We start from the raw sequence: 24,145 nt of genomic DNA, 5'->3' as shown, positions 1-24,145 counted from the left end.
GTGGGTGGGTTGCTGGTTTCACGGAGGATGGCAGATTAAGAGACCAAATATAGCAGTGGATATCCATGGTTGAAAAGACTTTCGCCGGGCGCGGTGGCTCACATCTGTAATCCCACCACTTTGGGAGGCCGAGACGGGTGGATCACGAGGTCAAGAGATCGAGACCATCCTGGTCAACATGGTGAAACCCCGTCTCTACTAAAAATACAAAAATTAGCTGGGCATGGTGGCACGTGCCTGTAATCCCAGCTACTCAGGAGGCTGAAGCAGGAGAATTGCCTGAACCCAGGAGGCGGAGGTTGCGGTGAGCCGAGATCGTGCCATTGCACTCCAGCCTGGGTAACAAGAGCGAAACTCCGTCTCAAAAAAAAAAAAAAAAAAAAAAAAAAAGAAAAGACTTTCGAAGTAGAATGTGCCATGTCCAAACAATGACGTAATGTATAAATGTACAATTAATGATGCTATGTGCGAATGATAGTCGTATACTGGTACGTTCTTATGTGTTGTTTGGATTTAAATGTGTTACAGTCCGATGTGGAATAACAGTTCTTGCTTGTAAGCATGTTCTATGACATTTTATGTACATCTTGGTTTAAGGTACTATGTATGATCAAGCCTTGATAGTACTGTGTATTATTCATGGGGACAAGCAGTAATGCACTAATTACATAGGCGATCTAGAGCATCGGACAATCCAACACCATCTTCTGTTTGGCTATGGAGTCTGGTTCGTGTATTTCCCTTTGACAGTAAATTGCCCTCCCTATGTTTTCTTCTCCACCTAATGGTGTCGGTAACAACGTTAGCCGAGTTATTGAGGCTTACTATGTGGCAGGCCTTGTACTAAGTGCTCCAAATACGTGATCTCATTGAAATCTCCCGGTGATTCTGACACAGGTGGGTACTATAATTACTCACATTCTATAGGTGGGGGAAGCACAGCATGTAGAGGTTAAATAACTCAGCCCAGGTCACACCGCCGGAATGTGACAGGGCCAGCATTAGAACGCCAGGCTTTCAAAGCCTGAGCCTGTATTGCTCCTCTCTGTGCTGGAGGGGCTATGCTGCAGCCCATGTAACACCCTGTGTGAATTAGACCCATGTTCTGAGTGGAAGACAGACTGCATCGAACCCCCACAGGTCCCCTTTACCAGTGTCCATGGTGGTACATAGCCTGCACAGTCCTAAGTGGCAGCCCCAAGCATCTGTGCATTAATTTAAATGAATCAATACTGCATGCTCTTGACAAAATGAAAACAAAGAACTAAGAGGTTCGTGGCATCAGCCCCCAGATGAAGCTGCGATTGCCTTAGTTCCCAGATGCCTCCAGTAGTCCAATCATCTTGCCACGCCAAGTATGTGTTTTCAGATAGGGTTTCGGTTCTGGCTCTCATGTCGAGCATTCTGGTGTTTAAAGACAGGGACTTTTCGCACCATGCCTCTAAACACAGGCCAACTACTTTGCGTGCTCAACCGAAGAAATTCTGTTCCTATACCTGACAAAAAGCTGGCTCTGCTGGACTCAGGATTTGTTTCTACTTGGCACCTTCCTGGTAGGTTTTCCGACGGTAGTTTTGTTTTGTTTTTGTTTTTGAGACATCAGGATTTGTTTCCACTTGGCACCTTCCTGGTAGGTTTTCCGAGGGTAGTTTTGTTTTGTTTTTGTTTTTGAGACATAGTCTTGCTCTTTCACCCAGGCCGGAGTGCGATGGCATGATCTCGGCCCACTGCAACCTCTACCTCCCAGGTTCAAGTGATTCTCCTGCCTCAGTCTCCCAAGTAGCTGGGATTACAGGCATGAACCACCATACCCAGCTAATCTTTGTACTTTTAGTAGAGATGGGGTTTCACCATGTTGGTCAGTCTGGTCTGGAACTCCTGACCTCAAGTGATCTGCCCACCTGGGCCTCCCGAAATGCTGGAATCACAGGCGTGAGCCACGGCACCCGGCTAGTTCCATCTTGATGTGATTTTCGCTGTAAGTGCCGGCTCTGGAAGCCAGCGTCTCTCTCCGAACTCCTCCCTCTCCCTCCCTCCACACTGCCTCAGTGGTTTGTGTTCCCTAAGTTGGGTTGGGTGGGGGTGGGGGGGAAGAGAGGGGCAGGGGGTTCTCCCTGGGAGAGGATCCCAGCAGTTCAGGTGATGAGCGGCAGGAATATCTGCCCGAGACGCAACTCAGCTTTGGATGAATCACGGAGGGTTAATGGAATCAGGCAGCCGCAGAGACTGGCTCTGCAACGTCACCTCTCCAGGCAGCTTGACTGCCTAGTTCCCTCACTGGGAATAGCAGTAAACCCCTGTTTTCCCACAGGCCTGCCCCCACCCCACCCCAAATCTGCCAGAACTTGAGTGTGGGTAAGAGGCAAGGCCCAGCCCCAATTGCTCCATTGTGAGACACACCTAGGGCCTGGCAGCCAGCCTCCTGGGTCTAGGGAGGGAGTGAAGAGTCTAAGGGATAGACACTGGGTTTTGGGGGCCTTGGTGAACACTTAGGTGGAAATCCGGGAATCCTGGGAAAGAAAATGGGCTGGGGTGTGGAATATTAGCAGGCAGAACTTGAGGCATCCCTGTCCCATCCCTTCCTCCCTCCATCAGTGCTGTCACACCCAGGAAAGCAGCCTCACCCACCAGCCGGTCTGGTTTCTTCCTTTGCCGCCCACCCTATGTGCCCTGTGCTTAAACCTCTCCCAGGAAGTCTTCCTGGATTGGTCCCACTTAATTCCAGCCCCTCTCTCCATTCGCTCATTTGTAAATATTTATTTGGCTCTTGGTGCTGGGGACTATAGATGGACAAAATACCTGCCCTAGGGAGCCCATGTCCCAGTGAAGGAGACATCATAATCTAACAAAAAATAGATCCGAAAACAGGATGACTTCAGGGAACAGGTGCTGTGAAGAAAGCAGGGCGCTATGTTGCTGCCAGGTTTCCTCGGTTGGTGGCCTGGGGACAGGCAGCAGAGGCTCATACCTGTAGTCCCAGCACTTTAGGAGGCCGAGGCAGGAGGATCACTCAAGCCCAAGAGTTCAAGATCAGCCTGGACAATATGACAAGACCCCATCTCTATTAAAATAAAAATTTAAAAACGTGGCCCAGGGAGGGACATTTGAAATGAGCCCTAAAAGCAGATGAAGCTCTGGCTTTCTGGAGACCTTGGCAGCAGCCGCCCGCGTTCCCTGAGACCCTGTGCCAGCAGGCCCAGAGCCACCTTAGAGAGGGAGGCCAGGCCCAGATTGCATAGAGCCGCGGTGAGGAATTGCGATTTTCTTCCAGGGCTAATGAGAAGCTGGCGGTAGGTCCCAAGCAGGAGCCTTTCTGGCCATTGCAGAGGAATGGGATCTAAGGAGTAAGACAGAAGTGTCACTCTAAGCTTTCAAGGGCTGTTTCAGCCCTTTGGGCCAAGAACACCCCAAAAGCCAAGAACCGTGTTGCTCACCTCCGTGTCTCTCCCAGCACATCAGGGACTGGGCTGAGGTGACCTCAGTTCTCCGCAGGTTCCCACCCCCACTCACGCTCCAGGAAGCGCCCTGTGCAGCGAGAATTGAGCGTCCTCCCTAGGACAGCCCCGCGCTCGCCTTCCTGTGGCCTCCAGGAGGTACTGCGAGGAACTCCTGAACCCCAGAGGGCTAGTACAAACCAGCACCCGGATTTCAGGGCCCCAGAGACACGGGAAGCCCAGCAGAGGAGCGGCCTGGCCTTCTCCCAGGCAGGTGGGCTGGGCCAGCTCCGTCTCCTCAAGTCAGTGTGGGACCAGGTTTCTTTTATGCATTCATCCACCGTCTGAGGACCTGTGCCTGTCCTGGAGGTGGAGAGTGACCTAGGCAGACAGGGGCCATGCCTTCAGGGAACCCAAGCCTGGGAGGGAGTCACTTAGGCTGGCAGGGTGACTGGTGTCCACCTTTTACTTTCTGTCCCCTGCAGGGATGCCAGGGGAACAAAGGAGTGGGGGCTCCTTAATCCTGGCATGTTGGTCTAGCTTGGTGGGATTTAGGGGCTCCCAGCTGCAGAACCCCAGCCCTGTCCCAAGGGCTCCGCAGTGTGGGATAAGCCTGGCTCAGCCTGCACTGCAGCCTCTCCTGTTTCATTAGTACAGCGATGGGGTGGAAGTGTTTTGCCCCACTCCCTCTGCATCCTGAAAACACAGGGAAGTGCCTGTGATACGACCCCAAGTTTGATCCAATTCCCCCAACTTCCTAAGTGCATCTCCCCAGCTGCACCCCTATCCCCACCGCAGCCTGTGGTGAGGCACAGTCTCTACAGCACCTCGCTCCTGTTTCTTGCTCTCTCCCTGACCTTCTGGGACTGACCTCCTGCTTTGAATAACATCGTTCCTCCTGCCTCCTGACTTGAATAGTTCCATTGTCGCAGTATCAGGCCACCAAAACACCTGTGACTACTTCAAGTACAAAAAGAATGGTATTGCCAGGCTCGGTGGCTCACACCTGTAATCCTAGCACTTTGGGAGGCCGAGGTGGATGGATCACCTGAGGTCAGGAGTTCAAGACCAGCCTGGCCAACATGGTGAAACCTCATCTTGAAAAATAAAATAATATAAAATAATTGTATTCAAGCCGGGCACCGGGGCTCACACCTGTAATCCCAACAACTTTGGGAAGCTGAGGCGGGTGGATCACCTGAGGTCAGGAGTTCGAGAACACACTGGCACATGGTGAAACCCCTTCGTACTAAAGTTACAAAAATTAGCCAGGCATGGTGGTGCACATGTGTAATCCTAGCTACTCATGAGGCTGAGGCAGGAGAATTGCTTGAACCCAGGATGCGAAGGTTGCAGTGAGCCAAGATTGTGCCACTGCACTCCACTCTGGGTGACAGAGTGAGACTCAGTCTCAAAAAGAAAAAAATGGTATTCAGATGTAGGTTGGGCAAGGATTCTTTTTTACAGATGAGGAAACTGAGGCATGGTGCGGGCTGCTTGGCCTGGCCTGCTGTGCTTTATCTCAGTTTCAGGCAGAAGGCGGATTAGCTGCCCCTGAATCACTCTTCCATCCTCCCTGACCCATCAACGTAACCATTAAAGAATAAAATTTGAGAAAGTCTTAAGGAAACAAGATTCATGTTTTATTTCCGCAGAGAAACTCAAAAGTCGGAAGCTCCTTCTTCCTGGAAAACTGTCATGGTGCCTTCAGGTCACAAAATGGAGCAAGTAGAGAAGGCGGCTGGTGTAGCCGACGAGGCTGGCGGTCACTGAAGCACCACCGTGCAATGGTAGGAAACGAGGAGAGACAAGCCGGGTCCCCAGCCTGGGAAACGGGGGTGCAGCAGCCGAGCCAGGGCTGGCACAGGTTGGGGGCCAAGGGGAGGAGTTCCCTGATGACCAGAGCTTTCTGGGGCCTCGGTAGTGGTTGGAAGAAATTGTCTAGAAGAAAGAAAATCAGATGGTAGCAAGTGGCCACTCCTAAGGCTGCGGAATGGGGCATTTTTTCACCCAGCATCTGGGCGCCCACCATTCTTTTGCTGTCCTACCTGTTCACCTGTGGTGCCCCTCGCTTTTGCTCCACCTAAAACAAAGCTTGTGGTTCTGCAGAGCTAAGCTATCACCTCTCGCCCAGGCAGCCTCACTGCATCCGGCCTCTGAACCTTTCCACCAGGAGGCGCCTCTCTCTAAGATTTCCCCCGTAACGCCTCTATCCTGGTCCCCGTGCTCAATCTGGAACACCAGCTTCTTCCACTCAGAGCTGTGCCTATGTGACCCCAGCTTAGGGTGATTTCCGAGGGTCATTTCCTTTCTTTCTTTCTTTCTTTCTTTCTTTTCCTTCCTTTCTTTCTTTCCTTCTTTTCTTTCTTCCTTTGTTTGTTTCTCTCTTTTCTTTCCTTCCTTTCTTTCTTTTCCTTCCTTCCTTTTTCTTTTCTTTCTCTCTTTTCTTCCATCCTTTCTTTCCTTTCTTTCTTTCTTAACAGGGTCTGGCTCTGTTGCCGAGACTGGAGTGCAGTGGTGTGATCATAGCTTACTGCAGCTTCAGACTCCTGGGCTCAAGCAATCTTCCTGCCTCAGCCTCCCAAGTAGCTGGGACTACAGGCATGTACCACCATGCCTGGCTAATGTTTCTTGTTTGATTGTTTGTTTTGAGATAAGGTCTCATTCTGATTGCCCAGGCTGGAGTGCAGTGGCATGATCGCAGTTCACTGCAGCCTTAACCTCCCAAGCTCAGGTGATTCTCCCACCTCAGCCTCCAGAGTAGCTGGGATTACAGTTATGCACCACCCCGCCTGGTTAATTTTTTGTGTTTTAGTTGAGATGGGGTTTTGCCATGTTTCCCAAGCTGGAATGGTCTGGTTTGGTTTGGTTTGTGACAGAGTTTCGCTCTTGTTGCTCAGGCTGGAGTGCAATGGCATGATGTCAGCTCACTGCAACCTCTGCCTCCTGGGTTCAAGCGATCCTGCTACCTCAGCTTCCCAAGTAGCTGGGATTACAGGTATGTGCCACCATGCCCGGGTAATTTTAGTAGAGATGGGGTTTCTCCATGTTGATCAGGCTGGTCTTGAACTTTCCACCTCAGATGATCTGCTTGCCTCGGCCTTCCAAAGTGCTGGGATTACAGGCATGAGCACTGTGCCCAGCCTGTTCGTTTTTTTAGAGACAGGGGTCTTGCTATATTGCCCAGACTGGTCTCAAACTCCCAGCCTCAAGTGATCCTCCCACCCCAACCTCCCAAAGCACAGGCATTACAGGCATGAGCCACGGCACCCAGCCCTAGATCATTTTATTATGTGTCTTTCTCCACACCCCACAATGAGGTCCACTTTTCCTTAACACCTTTAGAGCATCTACCCAGAGCAAACCTGACTTCCTGTGACTGCCCACTGAGATCTGAGGATACACCACCATCCTGGCCCTGCCCTGGGGTGACTGTGCCCCTGCTCCCAGGATGTGGCCTGGTGCGGCTCGCTCTGACACTCACCTACCAAAACTTCAGCCACTGCAGCAGGCCAGGTTGCACCCGGGAAGCCTGCAGGAAAAACAGGAAGTCCAAGTGGCCCTCCCAGGGTCCCTTCCACACCCGCCAGCCTCAGGCCCCTTCTCTCTCCAGCCAGATTAAGATCAGGCCCCCATACTCACTGAGGAAGAAGGCGGGACTCCCCCCTGCAAAAACAAGATCAAAGGAAAGTGATGTGGGGCTCATGGCCTCCCTGTACCCTGGCATGGCCTCCGGGCTCACAAAGGGCCCTGTGGCAAGGGCAGGCTCATACTAGGGCTATCACCAAGGTTTTTTAGTCTGACTGTGCATGTTCAGCCTGTGGAGTTAGTTTCACAGCAGGTTTATCATCCTGAATGCACTGGATCCAAGGTGATATTGAACATGGTTCCTGGGCACGTATTGATCAAAGGGGTCAAAAGAGGGTAGGTCTCCCTTTGGCCGGCCAGGTGGGTAGTGATAAGCTGGCCACATATGAGCTGGCAGAGTGGAAGCCACAGGCGGTATGAGCTGCATGTCCCCTCCTCTTATTGGCCTGTAGTTTCTGATCTCTCTGGCAGGTCCTGTCCCCAAGGGCAGGGGCTTTACTGTCTGAGAGATGGATACGCAGCCTGCTGTTGCTTTGCCAGCCTAAATTGTGCTCAGTATATTCATTTATTGTTCTTAAGAGATTGCCTTCTTTGCAACTGAATGAAACCAAATTCTCATGCATTTGCTTGTTTGTTTGTTTGAGACAGAGTTTGCTCTTGTCGCCCAGGCTGGAGCGTAAAGGTGTGGTCTCGGCTCACCGCAACCTCCACCTCCCAGTTTCAAATGATTCTCCTGCCTCAGCCTCCTGAGTAGCGCTTGCCCCTATGCCCAGCTAATTTTTTTTTTTTTTTTTTTTAATAGAAACGGAGTTTCTCCATGTTGGTCAGGCTGGTCTCGAACTCCCGACCTCAGGTGATCCGCCCGCCTTGGCCTCCTTTCATTTCCTTTGTGGAATAAAGCATTCATTTCCCCACCAACCAGGCATTCCCAGGCCGGCCTCCGCTATGCTCTAGTCTACTTTCCTCGCCCTCCAGTCCATCTTCCCCAAAAAAAGGTCCACGGAGAGGGAACCTGTGAGGACGAGCTGCTCGTGTGTTTTGCAGGTGCCGTGGTTTTCTAGAGCCTGTATTCTTGGAGAGGGTGCTGGTTCGTTTCCTCTGTTGTTGCTGCTCCTTTTTAACCTTTTCTGACTGGGTGGGTGTGAGGAGCATTGAGCTCTCCTGCCCTCCACTTCCAGACTGTCTCAGGGATCCCCAGTCTCCCTTGCAAATGGAGGGGAGGCCTGGACTCAAAGTGAGTGGGATCCAGCCTCAGGCAACCAACCAAGAGGATCCCGGAAGTGAAAGCCGCTCTCCCTCTCCCCCATCCAGAGCCCCCAGTGGGAAGACAGGGCGGTTGCAGGTCTCACCTTAGCAGGGGTCTTGACTGAGTACTGCCCACCATAGGCAGTGGGAGAGGCATACTGGTTATGATTGTAGTTCTGTGGAAGAAGTGGATGGGGGACTTAGAACAGATGGACGAAGGCCGTTTTGCTCCAGAACAAACACCCCACCTTCCTGCCTGGACTAGATCTTTCTTAAAATGCCTGCCTTCTCCCCTCCTTGTACCATATGTGTTCATTTACAGAATATCCTCCAGCCAGCCGGGGCCCCCACCTTCGCCTGCCTTTACTGTCCTAACCCAAATGGCTGCCTCCTCCTCCTCCTCCTCCTCCTCCTCCTCCTCCTCCTCCACCTCCTCCCCCCTTTCCCAGACCTCTCCCGACTCCTCAAGTGTTACTTGGGAGGTGAGAGTAGGAGACCAGCACCCAGACCTAACCCAACAGGTCCGTGGTAGATGTCTCACCTTGGAAGTTACAGCTGCCACCTCCTGCCATCCTACGCCTGGCTGAGAAAGCCATTGAATGGGGGAGCGAAAGAGAATTTCAGATTGCCCAGACCCAGGAGCAAGGTCAAGAGGGACCAAGGGCCCTGCAGGGGAACCTAAGGACAGAGACTCACCTGATCAGCACCTCCTGCACGCTTCTGCAGTGATGTCGCGTCCGCACCCTGAAAGGGAGAAGGGGCCATAGTTGGCGCCTCCGCAGTCATGCAGGCCTTGCCGGGCATCTGGAGCCCCAGCTTCTCTCTCACCCTACCGCTTCCCAAATGCTACCTACAGAAAAGGCAGTGAGCCTGGAGAAGCTGATGGCCCAGATAGATAGAAGACAGATTTCCATACTCAGCATTGGGAGCCAGGGAGAAAACCAGGTTTGGCAATACCTTCCCCACCCATGGACCGGGAGAGCTGGCAGCTTCAGCCTGAGACTGAGCTAGAACAGCAGCTGAGCTGCAGCCACTCCGGGTCCTGTGGGGCAGACCCAGGCACCGCAGCCCAGCTCGCCTCTGCGTACACCAAGCCCCGCTGCTACGCTGCAGGCTTTTAGTCCCTGCACACAGACACTGTGCCCCACAGGGTGCTTGAAGGAGGGGTCGTTATCTGCAGAAGCTGTGTGCTTAGGTTAGCTCTGTGCTGCAGGAAGCCAAATGAGAAATACAAGAAAACAGCTGAAGCAACTTAAGAGACTGCAGATGCACCGGGGATCCCCGGCCCCAGCACAGGAGGAGAGACTCTAGTGTCGGAAAGAAGTTGAGTTTCTGCCATCACGGCTTCTCCACTTGAACCCTCCCCTGCCCACCACACACACACACACACACACACACACACACACGTGACAGTGAGGTCCTGAGTTGAGCATTAACTCTGCCTTGTCCATACCTGACCTTGAACCTAAACCGCACTGCAAAAACTGGTTGACCATGGGCCTCCAGATATTTTTTGCTTGATCCACATTTTTAAAAATTCAATTAGGGCTGGGCACAGTGACTCACACCTGTAATCCGAGCACTTTGGGAGGCTGAGGCAGGTGGTTCATGAGGTCAGGAGTTCAAGACCAGCCTAGCTAAGATGGTGAAACCCCATCTCTACTAAAAAAAAAAAAATTAGCCGAGTGTGGTGGTGGGCACCTGTCATCTCAGCTACTTGGGAGGCTGAGGCAAAGAATCGCTTGAACCCAGGAGGTAGCAGTTGCAGTGAGCCGAGATCACACCACTGCACTCCAGCCTGGGTAACAGAGCGAGACTCCATCTCAAAAAAAAAACAAATTAAATCATTTACAAACAATTAGAGATCAGCATTCTGGTTCTTCTTGAAACATCAGACACCATGCCACCCTGTTCACACAGGCGTGTGTGGTTGCACTCAACTGGAGCACCTCGACCTCCCGCTTTGCAGGGCCCCACCTGTCCAGCCTCATGGACTTGGCACATGTAGACGTAGGAGCCAACAGCCCTTGCCTCAGTGCCCGGGTCCCGTTCCTCAAAGGCTACTGGCCATGCAGAATTTAGTTGTGGTCTTTGGCACAGCCCAGAGGGCCTGCCCATCCTCCCTGACCCAGGTCTGCAGATCCTTGGCCGCTCCCTCCGCTAGACAGGGGCCTGACCCCTGCATACCTCCCTCCCGTTCCCCCTCGGCTGTCCTCCCCGTGCCCTAGCCTAGGCCCCTTCTTCCTCACCAGGCGGTCTCCCCGCACCTGCACTCCCTATAGTACCCACCCAGCTGTGGCTTCCCTGGGCCCAGGCCAGGCCCAGCAGGAGCAGGAACAGAGCAGAGACAGTGGCCAGCTTCATGTTCATGTGCCTGTGGCAGCCCAGCCCTCAGCCTCGGCTTTTATTCCTAGAGAGGGCCTCCCACCCTGCTCCTCAGTGACTCACGGCTTCTCTCTCACCCCGCCCCCACTCAGGATTGCACAAAGCCTGGGAAAGCGGGAAGGGAGGGGAAGAAACTGGGACAGACACCTGGGTCAGCCACTCGCCCAGGGCCCCGAACCTTGTGTCCCAGAGCTGAGAGGTCCTGCCCCCGCTTACCTCAGTAATCGCTTTCCAGTTGAGGAAAGGAGTGTTGTGTTTGAAATCCTGCAGGAAGAAGGACAGCGGAGTTGGCAGGGGAGACAACTCACGGGGTGGTCCTTCAAGCAAATTCGGGGAGTTTCCAGCTCTCTGGTAGGAAGGAGCTTCTGGGTGTGGTTTGGGGTTGGAGGAAGGCAAGCATGTAGGAGACTGAAGGTGTCAGCATTTAAGATGATACTGGTGATAAGATTCGGGCGATAAGATTTGGATGAGCTGTCTCAAAACTGAAAAGGGGGGATTTTGAGACAGGTGTTTGGAGTAGAGGGTGGCTGTCTTGGGGGAGGCTTGGGGAGAGTCGGGAAGGCCAGGCCCCAGTTCTTCCAACAGCAAGAATTCTCCTACCTCCCAGAGTCGGCTGAAGTAGAGGAGGGCCCGGGTACTGGGCCGGGGGACTTGGTTCTGTGGATGAAAGGCAGGGAGCAGGTTAGCAGAGAGCCTGGGCTGCTCACCCACCCCTCCTCCTGCTACTGCCCTTTCTCAGCCTTCAGAATGTCACATCGACTAAGGTTGTGGAGAGCGGGGAGCTGGGAGTCTTTAGGGACACCGAAAACCATTTTTGGCAATACAGGGAGAGAGAGGAGCTAGACCCCTGGAGACACTAACCAACTCTCCCTGTCCCAGAGCACACAGTATTCTCTGTCCCAGGTCCTCCAGCCTCTGGCAGAACCTAATTCTAGCAAAATCTCAAGACTAGGACCTGCCCCAGAGCGTCCCCTTTCCACCTGCCGGGCCCCTGTGGCCCATTTCCCAAAACTGTGGGGCTGCAGCCACCCCTTCCACACTACCCAGACAACAGCGGAGGCGTAAGAAAGGAGCAGAGACCAGGAGTGCAGGGCAGCTGAGGTTTATTTCAAGGGCAAGGGCTGAGATCAGTGGTGGGAGGGTAGTGTTTTAAGGAGGGTGGGAGGCTCCCATCCATCTGTGGCTCCTTGTCTGGAGGTCACGGGATGCGAGCGCGTCTCTGGTCCTGGGCAAAGAAATAGGTTCTTTTTGTTTGTTTGTTTTTTGGGGGGGTTGTTTTTCGAGATGGAATCTCTGTTACCCAGGCTGGAGTGCAGTGGCACCATCTCAGCACACTACAACCTCCACCTCCTGGTTTCAAGCGATTCTCCTGCCTCAGCCTCCCAAGTAGCTGGGACTATAGGTGCCTGGCTAATTTTTGTATTTTTAGTAGAGATGGAGTTTTGCCACGTTAGCCAGTCTGGTTTCAGACTCCCGACCTCAAGTGATCCACCTGCCTCGGCCTCCAAAGTGCTAGGATTACAAGTGTGAGTTACCATGCCCGACCAGAAATAGGTTCTAAGAGGGAGCTTGAAGAATAGGAATTCCAGGGTATCGTGCATCAACGCAAGGGTAGAAGAGACCCCTGCTCCAGAAATCCACAAGGTCCGTTTTGCCCACCACTGCTACCCAAACAAACCCAGATATCCTGGCTTGGGCTTAAGAACTCTCTGCCTCGTCAGGGACGTTACACTGCGTTCCCCTCTGCTCCCTCCTCACTCTGGCTGAAGTCCTCAGCTCCCTCACACCACTGTGAAGGACAGGGCTCCATTCTCTCCCCTGCCCACTTCTGCCATGCCCCGCTTTCTAGATCTGCCCCTTGAGGAGCTGGCCCAGATGGATGCTGCCTCACTGCGATCAGTCCCTCGACTGCCACCTTAGATGGGCAACATGTCAGGCTGGCTGTCCTGCCTCTCTGGGAAGTGTCTGTATGTGCCCCGGTTCTCCCATCACATCCTAAGTTCCCTGTGACCCAGGAAAGAGTCTTGCTCCTACCAGAAACTGTTCTCTATGAAACGGGCCAGATGCAGTGGCTCATGTCTGTAATCCCAGCACATTGGGAAGCCAAGGCGGGCAGATCACTGGAGGTCAGGAGTTCGAGACCAGCCTGGCCAACATAGTGAAACCTTGTCTTTACTAAAAATACAAAAATTAGCCTGGCATGGTGGCATGCACCTGTAATCCCAGCTACTCAAGAGGCTGAGGCAGGAGAATCACTTTGAACCCGGGAGGCGGAGGTTACAGTGAGCCGAGATCGTGCCACTGCACTCCAGCCTGGGCGACAGAGCGAGACTCAGTCTCAAAAAAGAAAAAAAGGAAACAGAACACAAATCCACCGTAGCTGGGTGGGAATATCTGCACTCTCCTCTCTCCCCGTCCTCATTCCTGAAAAGTCAGGCTTAAATTTTCCTGAGCCCAGTCATCTTTCTTTTACCTTAAAGGCCAGAAACTCCACTGCTCACAAGGGCCAGTCGGGTGGCTAAAATGACTGTGACAGGGACAGTCTGGCCACTACAAAATGACCCTCCCCATCCCCAACACCCCTCCCTGGGCCAAGCAGCAGCTGTTTCTCAGCTCTAACCTAACCTCGCCCCATGGAAACGGGACCCAGTGTGGCCAAAGTTTTTAAAGAAACCAGAAATCCAAATCATTATGCGAAGTCTCTCCATTTTCAAACTTTTTTGGCTAATTCATATCCTTGAAAATAAAAAAGAGTGGCTCAAAACCCATCCTCCGATCACCAGTCACAGCTTCTGCCAGGGGTGTGTCTGCATGGGCTGTCTGTCTCTCCTTCCTCCCCTCCCTTCCAGTCCAGCCCCCTCTACTCTAGAGGTGCCTCTGCTATTCTGGTATCAAAGCAGCCTGGCCAGAGATTCCCCTGCAAGAGGGAAGGGTGTTCAGGGAGGAAGAAGGAAGGGGTTCTGCACCCCGGCTGTGTTTGTGTTTGTGCAGGAGAGACTAACGCCTGTCACCCCTGAGGCTCTCTGTGCTGGTTCCTTTCTCTGGGTGCCCATCCTCTCTGGGTTGCTTAGCTCTGCCTACTCCTCATTCCATGTACCCTCTAGAAGTCAATCTACTCTCCCCTTAACCTTCCCCATCTCTAATGGGAAACTGAGTTTTGGAACCTGCTCGGGTCTGTAGGTTGAAGCAGCAAAGAAGCCCATCCCCTCTGCTCAGCCTCAGTCTCAGCTGCCCCAGACTCTCCCCACTTTACAAGTCTCCACTGTCCTCACTCCCCACCCCCAGTTGGTTTCATTTTTCTGTTCAGCACTGGCCTAAATGCTTCCTTAATGGCCAGCTGTTTCTCCCGCTCACCGAGCAGAAGTTTCGCTTTCCTCTCTATACCCTTCTCCAGTGAAGACAGGGATCAGACAGCCTTCCAGCCCTTACCTTGTTTATGGCATCCCAGTTAATGAAACCCAGCTTGGATTTAAAATTCTGCAGAGGAAACAAAAAGAAGAATAGCTGAGTTGAGTCATAAGGTAACTGGCCGAGAGATGTCAAGGGCTGCTGCTGACTGTCAGTTTAGAAAGAGGACCTCCGCCTGTGGGGCCGAGGGCAGGGGTTGGTTTTCCAAACGCGAGTGAATGGAGCCAGCTCACAGAACTCACCTTCCAGAAAGTGTCGAAGTTAAACAGCCCAGGAGACGTCTCCGAGTTCTAAGGAACCAAGGAGAAATGGGATGAGATGAAGAACCCACTTTGTGAGCCAGAGGTGGGAGATCTGAGTGGCAGGAGGGGAGGCGAGGATTGCGTGGCACCATGGTCCCAGCCCAAGGTGGAGTGTCGCCTCCACTCACCACAGTATTGACTCCACCGACAGGGTCACCTGCTCCATCGCCCCAGCTGGACCCTTGCCCCTGGGTGGGGAAAAGGGGGACTGATGTCCAAGGCTTATGCGTCCTAGCATGCCTGCCACCTGGCAGCCTGCCCTGGATTGGCTCATCCGCACCTCCGTCCAGGCTTCCTGTCCTCCTCTCTGTAAAGCCACCTTCTCTTCCTTCCACAGTACCTAAAAGTCCACCTGGGAAAGCCTTTCTGGAATGACTTGCTCCCATGGAACCCCACCCAGTTCCCTGAATCTCAGTAATCAGACTCTTGCCTCCGCCCCATTCTGTTGCCGAAACACCCCGAGTCATGCAGTTAGCTAACGTGTAGTTCCACAGCACACCAAGCACCGTGCCTTATCCAGCATCTATCTCCAGAGTCTAGATTCCACAGCACCTTGGTCTGGTGATGACACAGAAAGCTGTACGGTAACTGAACAGTGTGTGTGCCAGACTTCACTGTCCTCATTTTACCGGAGGAAGCTCAGGCTCAGAGAGGTTAGCTGACTTGCCTGAAGATACACAGATGGCATGAAACAGCTGGTAGTGCTTTTAATATATATTTTAAATTTTGTATTCTTATCTCTTTTTTTGGTGTTTTGTTTTGCTTTTTTGTTTGTTTGTTTTGAGATGGAGTTTTGCTCTTGTTGCCCAGGCTGGAGTACAGTGGCACAATCTGAGTTTACTGCAACCTCCGCCTCCCAGGTCCAAGCAATTCTCATGCCTCAGCCTCCCAAGTAGCTGGGATTACAGGCATGAGCCACCACACCTGGCTAATTTTGTATTTTTAGTAGAGATGGGATTTTGCCATGTTGGCCAGGCGGGTTTAGGACTCCTGACCTCAGGTGATCCACCCGTCTTGGCCTCCCAACGTGCTGGGATTATAGGCATGAGCCACCCCGCCCGGCCTATTATTTTCTTTGTAAAAGGTAGAGACAGGGTCTTGCTATGTTGCTCAGGCTGGTCTCAAACTCCTGGGCTCAAATGATCCTCCTGTCTTAGCCTCCCAAAGTGCTGGGATTACAGGTGTGCCGGTACCTGGCCAGAGCTGGCTTTTGAAACCCCATCTTCTACCTCAAAGGTCAGTGATTTTCTACTTCTCAACACTGCCTCCCTAAGTATGGTGGGTTTTTTTTTTTTTTTTAAATATCCCCTTGACCATTCTTCTGTTACTTGTATCTGGTTCCCCCCACCCCCACTCGCCCTTTCAAAAGTAACATGGCTCTGATCCAAATCAGAAGGAAGGAGGAGATGAATGAACCGAAGAGGGAGCTGGGGATCCCAGACCCCTGTTTTAGTCTCCGGATGGTCACTGGACACAGAGTCAGAGTAGCTTGCAAAAGAACCTGACGTTTCTCTTTCTTTTCCCACGCTCTTAGTACGCTCCACCATCTCTTCTCCTAACGCCAACCCTGCCTGCCCCTAGACTCACCTGATGATTGTCTCGGTAGCCTCCAAGGACACGATTGTCCTCTTTGCTTATTTCCTAGGAAGACAGAAAATGGAGAGGAGTCAACGGGGAGGCAGGCGGGGCCGGGGGATGAGAGGGCAAGGAAGCAGGGTGTCAGTGAGGGATTCCTGAATCGGGAGACTGAGACATGAGCATGACAGAGGAAGCTCCATCTGCCACACGATCTCATTTCGAGCTCCTGTGGGTTGAGTGGCTGCTCACTTATGATGTCCATAGATAACATCACCATCTCTGTTTATGTTCATTTCTGCAAGCCACCCAAAATCCATCAGGGAGGGCTTTGCCAGCAAAGTATCTGAATTCTCTACTGGCTTTGGAGCTGGAGTGAGCCAGGCTGTTTCCCTAAATTGATTGAAACCGAAGGACCCTATCTGGGCTGATTTGCATTAGTAAGAAAAGGTGATGCTAGCTGGAGAGACACGGTGGGGGCTGAGGCTGCAAAGAGTAGACTGGCTGGTCCCCTCTTTTTTTTTTTTTCTTGAGACAGAGTCTCCCTTTGTTGCCCAGGCTGGAGTTCAATGGCGTGATGTCAGCTCATTGCACCCTCAGCCTCCCAGGTTCAAGCAATTCTACTGCCTCAGCCTCCCCAGTAGCTGGGACTACAGGCGCGTGCCACACCTGGCTAATTTTTTGTATTTTTAGTAGAGATCAGGTTTCGCCATGTTGGCCAGGATGGTCTCCATCTCCTGACCTTGTGATCTGCCCGGCTCGGCCTCTCACAGTGCTGGGATTACAGGCGTGAGCCACCGCGCCCCACCAGGCTGGGCCTTTGTTAAGGGAGAGGTGGGCTCCTCTAGAGTCCTGCTTTATCTGCTGTGAAACATGGCGAATTCCAGACCCATCAGTACTTCCTTGTTCCCAGAGCTCTCATGTGGACTTGGCAGGGGTGTGGGACCACCTGTCTGCCAGTATTGCTCCTGGAGAACTGACCTCTATCCCACTTACTGCCCACACAATCTCTGCCCCCAGGTCCACCATCCTCTTACCCTCATGTTGCTGGAAACTCCCTGTTCTCTGTAGTCCTGCAGGGTGAGACAGTGAAACTCAGACCCCTGTTTTAAGATCCTGGGGCCACCCCCAAAAATAAATGTACTGATTTAATATAATTCCTCTAACAACCATAATGCCACTCTCCTTTGGAACTTTCTGAACACTGAAATTCTTTTAGGAGGATGAAGGTCTAAGAATAGATAAGAAAACACTGGAAAAGATAAACAGTAAGTGAAGATAAGAGGCAGTTAGTAACATACTCTAAAGCTACCATAAATAAAGCAGTGTGGTCCCTGTCCAACAGAATTCCCAGAAGCTCCCCAAAATATTAAGGTATTTACAAGAGGTACAGTATTTTAAATCAGTGATGGAAGTGATTGAATACATGGGACTGGAAATATCAGTGAAGTATTTTGGGGGCAAATTTTAGTTCTACCTCGTTAGTTTCCTCCTCTCTGTTTCTAACCAGTTTTCCCCTCATAAAGGAGCACACGGCTCAGATACAAAGTGTAGGTAAGTCTGGTTAGATGGAGGGGTGGGACTAGACAGTGTACAGGAAAATCAGGTCCAGATGCATCCCAGTTAAATTGAGAAAATGAAATTACAGGAGTATGCGTAGTGCTAGAAGAAAATAAAAACCTTAAAGTGGTACACCAACAGCAAAAACCAGAGAGCAAAAGATGGCTGTGTTTTGACTACTCATATACTTAAGACTTTGGTATATTTCAAAACAAAACAAAACAAAAAAAATAGAAAAGGTCGGTGCAGTGGCTCCCACCTATAATCCCAGCACTTTGGGAGGCCGAGTAAGACAGATCACCGGAAGTCAGGAGTTTGAGACCAGCCTGGCCAACATGGTGAAGCCCCGTCTCTACTAAAAATACAAAAAAATTAGCTGGACATGTCGGGCACCTGCAATCCCAGCTTCTCAGAGGCTGAGGCAAGAGAATCACTTTAACCAGGAGGTGGAGGTTGTAGTAAGCCAATATCTCGCCACTGCACTCCAGCCTGGGCAACAGAGCGAGACTCTGGCTCAAAAAGAAAAAAGGAGAAGAGAAGAAATATTAGAAAGAGGGGTACAAATGGGAAGGGAAGGGTTTTTGTTTTTTTTTTTTTTGAGACAGTCTCACTCTGTTGTTCAAGCTGGAGTGCAATGGTGTGATCTCAGCTCACTGCAACCTCTGCCTCCTGGGTTCAAGCAATTCTCCTGCCTCAGCCTCCAGAGTAGCTGGGACTACAGGCAAGCACCACCATGTCTGGCTAATTTTTGTATTTTTAGTACGGACAGCGTTTCCCCATGTTGGCCAGGCTGGTCTCTTAACTTCTGACCTAGTGATCCGCCTGCCTCAGCCTCCCAAAGTGCTGGGATTAGAGGTGTGAGCCACTACTCCCGGCTGGGGAGAAATTTTTTTTAATCCCAGTGTGTTCCCATAAAAGGTTAGTATCCCTCGCAGATGATCCAAAGAGAACTGTCTCCACTCAGCCCGGGCATCTCCCCACTAGCCTTGCTTCTGGCCTTGCTTCTGGCCTTACTGGCCCTTTCCTACCAACTCCTCACCTGGGAGCTGGTTAGCAACGCTGAGCTCATCCCCGTCCAGCCCTGTTAGAGCCACCTGCACTTTCACAAGACCTCAGTCACACTAACTGTCAGCGCTGCGGGTGCTGACCTAAAGCCCACATTTCCAGAATCACTGGGGGTGTGTTCTTTCCAAAAGGACCGGTTTACAACGGGATTTCTCCCAGCCCCGTCTGTGGTATAAGGTGAGGGCTATCACAGCAAGATTTGCAATGAATTAGTACTTTGGAGTTTGTTAGCATTTTTAGGAGTGCATTTTGGTTTCTTCTACCTAAATTGTCCATTCCCGGCAAACAAGGCAGGAGAGGGTTAAGCAGAGTTGAGTTAGGAGGAGCAGGCACAGTCGTAGGCAGGAACTGCAGTCCCCAAGTGACTTTGCTCTCACCTGAACCCCAGATCCCCCGGTCCCGCGGGCTTCATTCTCTGGGTTTTCACACTGCCGGGGAGAGAAAGGGGAGACTTGCCCTTAGTCCCCTCCCGGATCTGTCCCAGCCCCCAGATGGCAGCATTTTAACCCTAGGGTGAGCCGCTTCCGCTCCACCTCCGCGGCCACTCAGTCCCATCTCCGCGGAGCCTGGGCTCCCGGACCCTGCAAGAGACCCCAGCTGCTCCCCTTTTATCTTTTTTTTTTTTTTTTTTTTTTTTTTTTGAGACGGAGTTTCGCTCTTGTTGCCCAGGCTGGAGTGCAATGGCGCGATCTCGGCTCACCGCAACCTCCGCCTCCTGGGTTCAGGCAATTCTCCTGCCTCAGCCTCCTGAGTAGCTGGGATTACAGGCATGTGCCACCATGCCCAGCTAATTTTTTGTATTTTTGGTAGAGACGGGGTTTCACCATGTTGACCAGGATGGTCTCGATCTCTCGACCTCGTGATCCACCCACCTCGGCCTCCCAAAGTGCTGGGATTACAGGCTTGAGCCACCGCGCCCGGCCTTGCTCCCCTTTTTTCTTCCCACAGTCGGTGGGAGATTCGCGCCAGCCACTCACCCCGGGGGTGTGACCGTTTCCTCCGCTGCTCCCACCGTGGTTGCCGGAGGAGGAGCCGGAACTGGATCCCTGCAGGGGAAAGCGAGAGTTCCCACGCTGTCCTAAAGGGCCTAGAGGGGTCCCAGTCATTCTTCCCAGCGGTGTTACACATCTGCTGGAACCGTGATCCCATTCCAGCCCTTTTTCCATCTTCCAGACCTTCCCCCTCTTTAGCCTGTTGGTCGCTGCAGGAAGTTATGCTGAGCATGGAGAAGGCCAGGTGTGGCCGAGGGTATTGGGAAATATGCGATGATTTGGGGGAAGTAAGCCGATGCCCACCTCAGGCCAGGGATGGGAGCCCCTGGAGCCCGGCCGCGTAGGAGCAGCGAGCGATCCTGCCACTAGGAGGCAGCAAGCGCGAGGGACCCGAGAGCCCTCACCTGGGAGCTGCTGGAGCTTCCTTGGTCACCATTCCCAGAACTGCCCCAGATGGGAGAGAGGGTCGGGCGGGGAGCAGGGCATGAGAGCAGCTGGTGTTATTCGGCTTCCTGTGCCCACGCATCTCCTGTCTGATACCTTTCCCAGACCCCCGAGGAAGCCAGAAGTGGCTCCCTCTCCAGCTCGACTCCAAGACACGCGATGGGAGATGCCATCGGCCAAGGGGTTGGACAGGCCATTGGGCAAGAGGCTGGAGGGATGGCTGGCTCTGGATCAGTGCAGCCGGAGCTCTGGGGTGGCAGCTGCGGGGTCACAGTGCCCCTTCTTGCCCTCACACCCAGCATGCAGGAGCCCCATGTATGAATGTTGTCTGCACGGTCACTGTCAGCTTCTGTAGGTCTGTCTCTGTGGGCACAGTCCTGCCTCCATGCTCCTGGGAGTTTCCCAGACAAGTGTCATATTCTCCCGTGCCCCCCTCTCTTCTCTGCCACCCCAAACTCTCCTGAGACTTGCCAAGTGGACTTGACTGCAAGAGTTTAGACAGGCGGGATAATGTCCCCACCATCACACAGTGGAAAATAGAGATACAGAGTCAGAAGCCTCGGGGTGTTTCTGGCGGAAATGATAGTGTGTGTGTCCGGGACACAGCGTAGGTGGGGAACAGGAGGCCGACGGGAGCCCCAGGGTGACGACTGCCAGGGAGGATGCCCACCCTGGGGCAGTGGCAGCTTTCAGAGAAAGCTGGAGCCCTCTCCTGGCAGGGACCACTAGGTCCTCACCCCATCTCGGCCTTCCACAGAGGTGCCATACTCACCCAGGAGGACCCACTGCCGCTGTCACCTCTGCTGCCACCACTGTTGCTGCCACCGTTATTGCCACTGCCGTTGCCACTGCTGCCACCACTGTTGCTGCCACTGCCGTTGCCACTGCTACCACTGTTGCTGCCACTGCCGTTGCCACTGCTACCACTGTTGCCGCCACTGCCGTTGCCACTGCTGCCACCACTGTTGCCACCATTGCTGCCACTGCTACTGCTGCCCGACTCTGAGCTGCTGCCTCCCTGAGGGGCAGGAAGGGAACAGGCCAGGATTCAAGACAGAGCAGCAAGATGGGCCTCTACTCCCTCCCCTTCTACCCAGGCCATGTTCTATGGTGCACAGTCTAAGAAGAGCAGAGCTTGTCCATTTCCTCCCCATGCAGAACGCCCCCATTGCCCCTCTCCACTCACCCCAGAGTTGCTGGAGCCTCCACCCGAGCCAGATGGTGGGGGGTTAGTGCACTGCGGAGGGAAGGAGCCGGTGAGTTTGGAGGCGCTGATCTCAGCCGCGGACACAGGCCAGGCCTCTCCCGTTCTTTAGGGCTTCACTTCCTTTCTCCTAAATGCCTGTTTCTCCCACCACCCCTTCCCATCTCGCTGCCTCTTCCCCAGGCCCATCTCTCTTTTTTTTTTTTTTTTTTTTTGACACAGAGTATCACTGTTGCCCAGGCTAGAGTACAGTGCAACCTCCATCTCCCAGGTTCAAGTAACTCCTACTTCAGCAGCCTCCCCGGTAGCTGGGATTACAGGCGCATGTGCCACCACACCCCGCTAATTTTTGTATTTTTAGTAGATTTGGGGTTTCACCATGTTAAGCAGGCTGGTCTTGAACTCCTGACCTCAAGTGATCCATGCCTCGGCCTCCCAAAGTGCTGGGATTATAAGCGTGAGCCACTACACCCGAACCCATCTCTTCCTCCCACCTGACTCCCTCCACCTCCCATCTTGCTTTCCTCTTTGTCTTTCCCCAGCTCTCTCTAGCCTGTACCCAGCGGCCTCTTTGTTCGTCCCCAGCCCCTTCTTCTTTCTTACCCCTGAATTCGGGTTGCCGCCTCTCACTGAACCATAGCCAGGCTGGGCCACAGCTCCCTGCAGAGAGGGTGAGACTGAGTGTAGAATCCAGAAAGACCAGGGAGGCGCGAGGAGGGTGTGGGCTTGGAGGGAGGGGAATGGCAGGTAGCAGGGCTAGGGGTGACTTTACCTGAGCATTGGTCCCCAAGTTTGGTGGCCCTCCGTTGCCTCCTTGAACCCAGGGGGCTCCCTGAGGGTTGGTTCCAAAGCTGCCTGTTGAGCTTCCGGGGTATCCCTGGCCCCATGGAGTCCCCAGACCTCCAGGATTGCCCTGGCCCTGACTTCCAAGGCTACCTTGAGAGCCAAAGATGCCATGGCCTCCAGAAGTCTCCTGCAAGGACAACATACCTTCACTTAGTGAGGCTATCTCTGACCTTGATAGAGAAGAGCCAGATCAAATTGTAGAGAGATGAGGAGAGAGGCAGAGGGACTCCAGGGTGGCAGAGGAGGGGCCGGAACACAGAAAGAAGCTGCTCCAGAGGGCCACAAGTAAGAGACTCATCTGTTGTTTCAACCATTTCCCAAGAATCTCACCCCAGCGCCCCCCAGCCTCCCATTTCCACACCTGGCCTCACAGCCACTCACCCAAGCACCGTTGTGGCCAGGCACCCCCTGCCAGGAGCCGTGGACAGCATCTGCTCCCTGTCGAATGATATCCTCAGCCTGTCTGCCAATTTCACGCCCAGTGTTTCCCAGGGCGTGTGCTGCTTCCCCGACCCTGTTGCCCAAAGCATCTGCTGTGCCAGAGCCGGGAATCTGCCTGACTCCAGTACTGACTGCTTCTCTGGTCCCTTGGCCAAGGGCCTCACTGACTCCAGAGCCAGCTGCCCCTCCAGCCTCTTTGCCAATGGCCTGTCCAACCCCTTGGCTCAGGGCATCTCCCATGCCATGTCCAATGGCCTCCCCAACATTTGCTGCAGTGTCCACCGCTCCGCTCTGCAGGGGGCCAGCCTCCCCACTGCCCAGGCAGAGGGCCAGCAGGAGGCAGGCCAGGGACCCCTGGAACTTCATCTCTGCCCAGCCTCCTCTCTCTCCAGAGTGTCTTCCTCCCACCAGGGTCTCCTCCTGGCCGCCCTTGCTCTGTGTCTGTGCGCCTCCTCTCTCCTCCTTCTGACTCCTTGTCCTCCCTCCCTCTGGGTCTGTAGCCTTCTCTCCTGTCCCCGACTCCCCAGCCTTTCCAGAGTCCCCCTCCCTGTCACTACTCCTTATAAGCTAGGTTGGCAGAAGGTGACAGGGCTGGGCAACCCCAGGTCCCTCCTCACCGTGACTCAGGGCCCAGCCACCGATAGGGTAATGAGCTGTAATTGTGAGTCTGAGAGTCTCTGTCGAAACAGAGAGTGAGCATGAGGGAGGAGGGAGAAACGGACAAGGTGATGCAAAAGCGCTCCCATTTCCCAACCCCAGGCATTGGGGCGCTGGGTGGGAACAGGGGCAACAGAGGCTCCTGGAGGCAGGCTTAGAAGAAAGGAGTTGCTGGCAGGACCCCACCAGGGGAGTAAGGACAGGGAAGCCCCAGGGACACGACCCACCCAGGCTCAGCCAGCCTGGCTCAGGGGCGCCAGTCACAGGCATCGCCCACCCGTCCTCGACCTTCCTCGGTTTCAGACCTCAGCCTCTCCTTCCCTCTCCCCTCCCACATTCCACCTACAGGTGACTGCCCTCCACACCTTCCAGCGCGCAGAGAGAGAGACTGGCAACCACGAAGCTGCGTGGCAGCTTCTGAGGTTCTGGGGAGAGCCCCCGGGGAGACCCTCAGTGTCAGGGAAGGAGGTGGCTGTAGCCCTTTGAGTGGTCAGCAGCGTGTCTCAGCATTCAGGCTGCTCCCAGCTGAGAAAGCTGGGCGCGGAGCAGGGCGGCCGGGCGCGTCAGCCACCCCCAGGGCACGAGTGGGAGGGAAGGCCAAGGGAGGGAGCCGCTGACCCAGGTACCCATCCTGTTTACCTGGCCCTGGAGGGGCACGTGATGGTAGCACAAGGCCAGGAGCCATCCATCCGTGAGCCCACAGCCCTCTCCCCAGTCCCAGCTCGGGATACTGAACCTGGGAGCCTCCCCCGCCTCACCCCTGCCCAGCAAGTGTGGCTGCTTCTCTATTCCCAGGGACCCAGGTCCTCCCACCGTCTCCTATCACTGGGGTTCATCGCCCAGTTAGGAGGGGCTGGTTTCCATCGGCCTTTCTCAATGCCTCTCAGTCAGTCTCCCGCCTCTCCCCACCCGAGCACCCGCACCCCAGCTTGTAACATCCAACACCCACCTCTTACCTGGTAAACAAATCCCCTCTGTCCTCCTCAGCTCCTGCTTCCC

General features: G+C 53.6%; 1 protein-coding gene and 1 long non-coding RNA gene across 6 annotated transcripts in view; one reads left to right on the top strand and one right to left on the bottom strand.

The window, feature by feature from the left end:
* Positions 1-5,055: 5,055 nt before the first annotated feature.
* On the bottom strand, positions 5,056-23,033 carry DMKN (dermokine). 5 transcript variants are annotated; one of them, XM_039466667.2, is made up of 20 exons: positions 22,430-23,033; positions 21,975-22,175; positions 21,806-21,862; positions 21,185-21,235; positions 20,771-21,016; positions 19,540-19,608; positions 18,940-18,990; positions 16,975-17,010; positions 15,950-16,003; positions 14,491-14,550; positions 14,303-14,350; positions 14,082-14,129; positions 11,253-11,309; positions 10,869-10,916; positions 8,964-9,011; positions 8,809-8,850; positions 8,372-8,443; positions 7,077-7,100; positions 6,919-6,966; positions 5,056-5,375 (listed from the first exon to the last, which is right to left on the bottom strand). In XM_039466667.2, exons 1-19 carry the CDS (start codon positions 22,853-22,855, stop codon positions 6,919-6,921), a joined length of 1,686 nt encoding a protein of 561 aa, XP_039322601.2. In that variant the 5' UTR covers positions 22,856-23,033; the 3' UTR covers positions 5,056-5,375. The 5 variants fall into 5 exon arrangements, with proteins under 5 accessions (XP_039322601.2, XP_039322602.2, XP_039322604.2 ...); XM_039466668.2 differs by lacking the exon at positions 8,809-8,850; XM_039466670.2 differs by lacking the exon at positions 14,491-14,550.
* The window catches only part of LOC141581284 (uncharacterized), a 33,894-nt gene continuing 16,088 nt past the window's right edge, over positions 6,340-24,145 (top strand). The window contains exon 1 of the long non-coding RNA XR_012513872.1: positions 6,340-6,432. This is a non-coding gene — a long non-coding RNA (uncharacterized LOC141581284). The remainder of the gene's footprint in view (positions 6,433-24,145) is intronic.

The sequence above is a fragment of the Saimiri boliviensis genome, chromosome 14 (assembly GCF_048565385.1).
Source record: "Saimiri boliviensis isolate mSaiBol1 chromosome 14, mSaiBol1.pri, whole genome shotgun sequence".
Taxonomy (NCBI): Eukaryota; Metazoa; Chordata; class Mammalia; order Primates; family Cebidae; genus Saimiri; species Saimiri boliviensis.
The sequence above is the reverse complement of the archived record's forward strand: the minus strand, read 5'-3'. Positions and strand labels throughout refer to the sequence as shown.